This window comes from Fulmarus glacialis, unplaced genomic scaffold, assembly GCF_000690835.1.
Source record: "Fulmarus glacialis isolate BGI_N327 unplaced genomic scaffold, ASM69083v1 scaffold24011, whole genome shotgun sequence".
NCBI classification, from domain to species: Eukaryota; Metazoa; Chordata; class Aves; order Procellariiformes; family Procellariidae; genus Fulmarus; species Fulmarus glacialis.
Genome location: NW_009193734.1, coordinates 2,462 through 4,501, shown reverse-complemented (window position 1 = coordinate 4,501; position 2,040 = coordinate 2,462). Strand labels below are relative to the sequence as shown.

The 2,040-nt window shown below is 51.7% G+C and overlaps 1 protein-coding gene across 1 annotated transcript in view; it reads right to left on the bottom strand.

The window, feature by feature from the left end:
• Positions 1-1,824, bottom strand: part of LOC104083897 (keratin, type II cytoskeletal 4-like) — a 4,527-nt gene extending 2,703 nt beyond the window's left edge. The window contains exons 1-3 of the mRNA XM_009587557.1: positions 1,551-1,824; positions 1,261-1,484; positions 423-640 (exon numbers count right to left, since the gene is read on the bottom strand). Of these exons, the coding sequence (XP_009585852.1) occupies positions 423-640; positions 1,261-1,484; positions 1,551-1,824 (716 nt within the window). The remainder of the gene's footprint in view (positions 1-422; positions 641-1,260; positions 1,485-1,550) is intronic.
• Between the last annotated feature and the right edge of the window lie 216 nt (positions 1,825-2,040).

Sequence of the window (2,040 nt, the reverse complement as noted above, 5' to 3'; positions counted from 1 at the left end):
CCCCCCCCTCCAAAGAAAGGTCTAAGCTTCAAATCGTGAAGGATATTATGGGAAGGAATCCATGAGGAAATGCATGAGGAAATTATAGTAGGATTTAGCAACTGATCTAATTAGTTCATTAAATCATAATGTCGTGGATTCTTAAGTGAGGAAGACAAACAGCAGAGGATCCTGCTTTAGCGAGAAGCGTAACTCAGACAGCAACATATATTGAGAAACACCTTGAAAAATCACCGCCTATAGTCAAAACGCAGTTGATGTAAACTTCCCCAAAACCTTTTACATTCTCTAATCACTGAAACAAGTGAATTATTGCCAAGTCTTATGATTCTTTCCATTTTCTGACTGATCAAAGTAAGTTTTTATCTCTATTTTTTTCATCACCGGACAGCCCAACCGTGACTACACCGAGAACAACATACTTGGTCTTGAAGTCTTCCACCATATCTTGGAAGCTCTTCAGCTCTGACTCCAGCTGATGCTTCTCGCTTGCGAGGGAGTCCAGCTGCTTCCTCAGCCCGCCGATGTAGGTTTCGAAATAGGGGTCGAGGTTCCTGCCACCCGTCCCTGTGCCACCCTGCTCCTGCAGGAGTTTCCACTTGGTCTCCAGGACTCGGTTCTGCTGCTCTAGGAACCGGACCTAAATGATTACAGGAGTGGGTAGAAAAAGAGTCAGGCTATTGCCAAAAGCATCTTTTTATTGATTTTTTTCCCATGTTTTCCATCGTTTTTTCCCATTTAATGAAATCTTCCTGCCTATTCTCATCTCCAGTGAGCAATAACTCCAGGGTCCCACTGGACAGGTGGGACCACAGCTCTAGGATGAGTGGGCAAAGGTGGTCACCTTCCCTCTCCAATCTCGGGCTCTAAACAGGACAGACACAGTGAACTTCACAGCTTTGGCATCTGCTCCTTAAAAATAGGCCAAAACACCCAAAGTCCTCCAGCCCGCAGATGGACAGAGTCCATCAGCAGAGACTCCTCTGAGGACGCTCTGCATGTAGGTACATGGTCCCACAGCTTAGCACCAGCATCGTGGTCTTAAGAACCAAGGATCCTATTCCTGGGTTTCTCCCTAACCTTGGGAAAGTCACTTCTCCAGCCACCATCTCTCTGTCTGCAGGGGTTCTTCGGGGTGCTCTGGGCAACTCCTGGCTCTCTGGGTATTATCGGGTGGGTATCTCCCAGTAACTGCAACCAGCACGAGCCGTGGTGAGCTCAGACCTCCACCTCCCAGCCCCGGCTTGAGGCCACTCTCACCTTGTCAATGAAGGAAGCGAATTTGTCGTTGAGTTTCTTCATCTCCTCCCGCTCTTGTGTTCGCACCTTCTGGATCTCAGGGTCGATTTCAAGGTTGAGCGGGGCCAGCAGGCTCTGGTTGATGGTCACTTCCCTGATGCCACCCGGTGGGCAAGGGGGAAAGCCTTGACCTCCCATGCCGCCATCAAATACTCCACCAAAGCCACCAAAGCCACCACCGAGGCCTCCACCAAAGCCACCACCGAGGCCTCCACCAAAGCCACCTCCGGCCCCGCCACCATAGCTGCCACCAAATCCTGCCCCAGCACCGTAGCCGTAGCCAAAGCCTCCTTGGCTACCAGCCCCAAAACCACAAAGCCCTCCACCACCTCGACCGAATCCTCCCAGGGAGGTACTTTTACTCCCTCCCAAGCAATAGAGGCTCCTGCTGCTGAAGCCACCAGCGTTGCCGGGTCCCCTGCATCCTCCACGGGACACAGAACTGAACGTGACCTTGTTCCTTCCTCCAAAGGAAGCGGAGCTGGAGCTGAATCCCTTGCCGAGACCACAGGACTGGCGAGACATGGTGACGGGTCCCCAAGAGTCAACCCGTGAAGAGAGAAGAGCCGAGCGGTGCGGTGCACAGGAGGAGGTTCGGAGGCAAGAGGAGGTGAGTCCTGTGGGTGCCGCGGCTGAGTGCCCCTTTTTATGCGCTGAGGGAGTTGGCCGGGTGTCAGGGGAGTGGAGGTGTCTTTTTTTTTTTTTTTTTATTCTATTCATTGTTTTAGGGCTTGGAAGGAT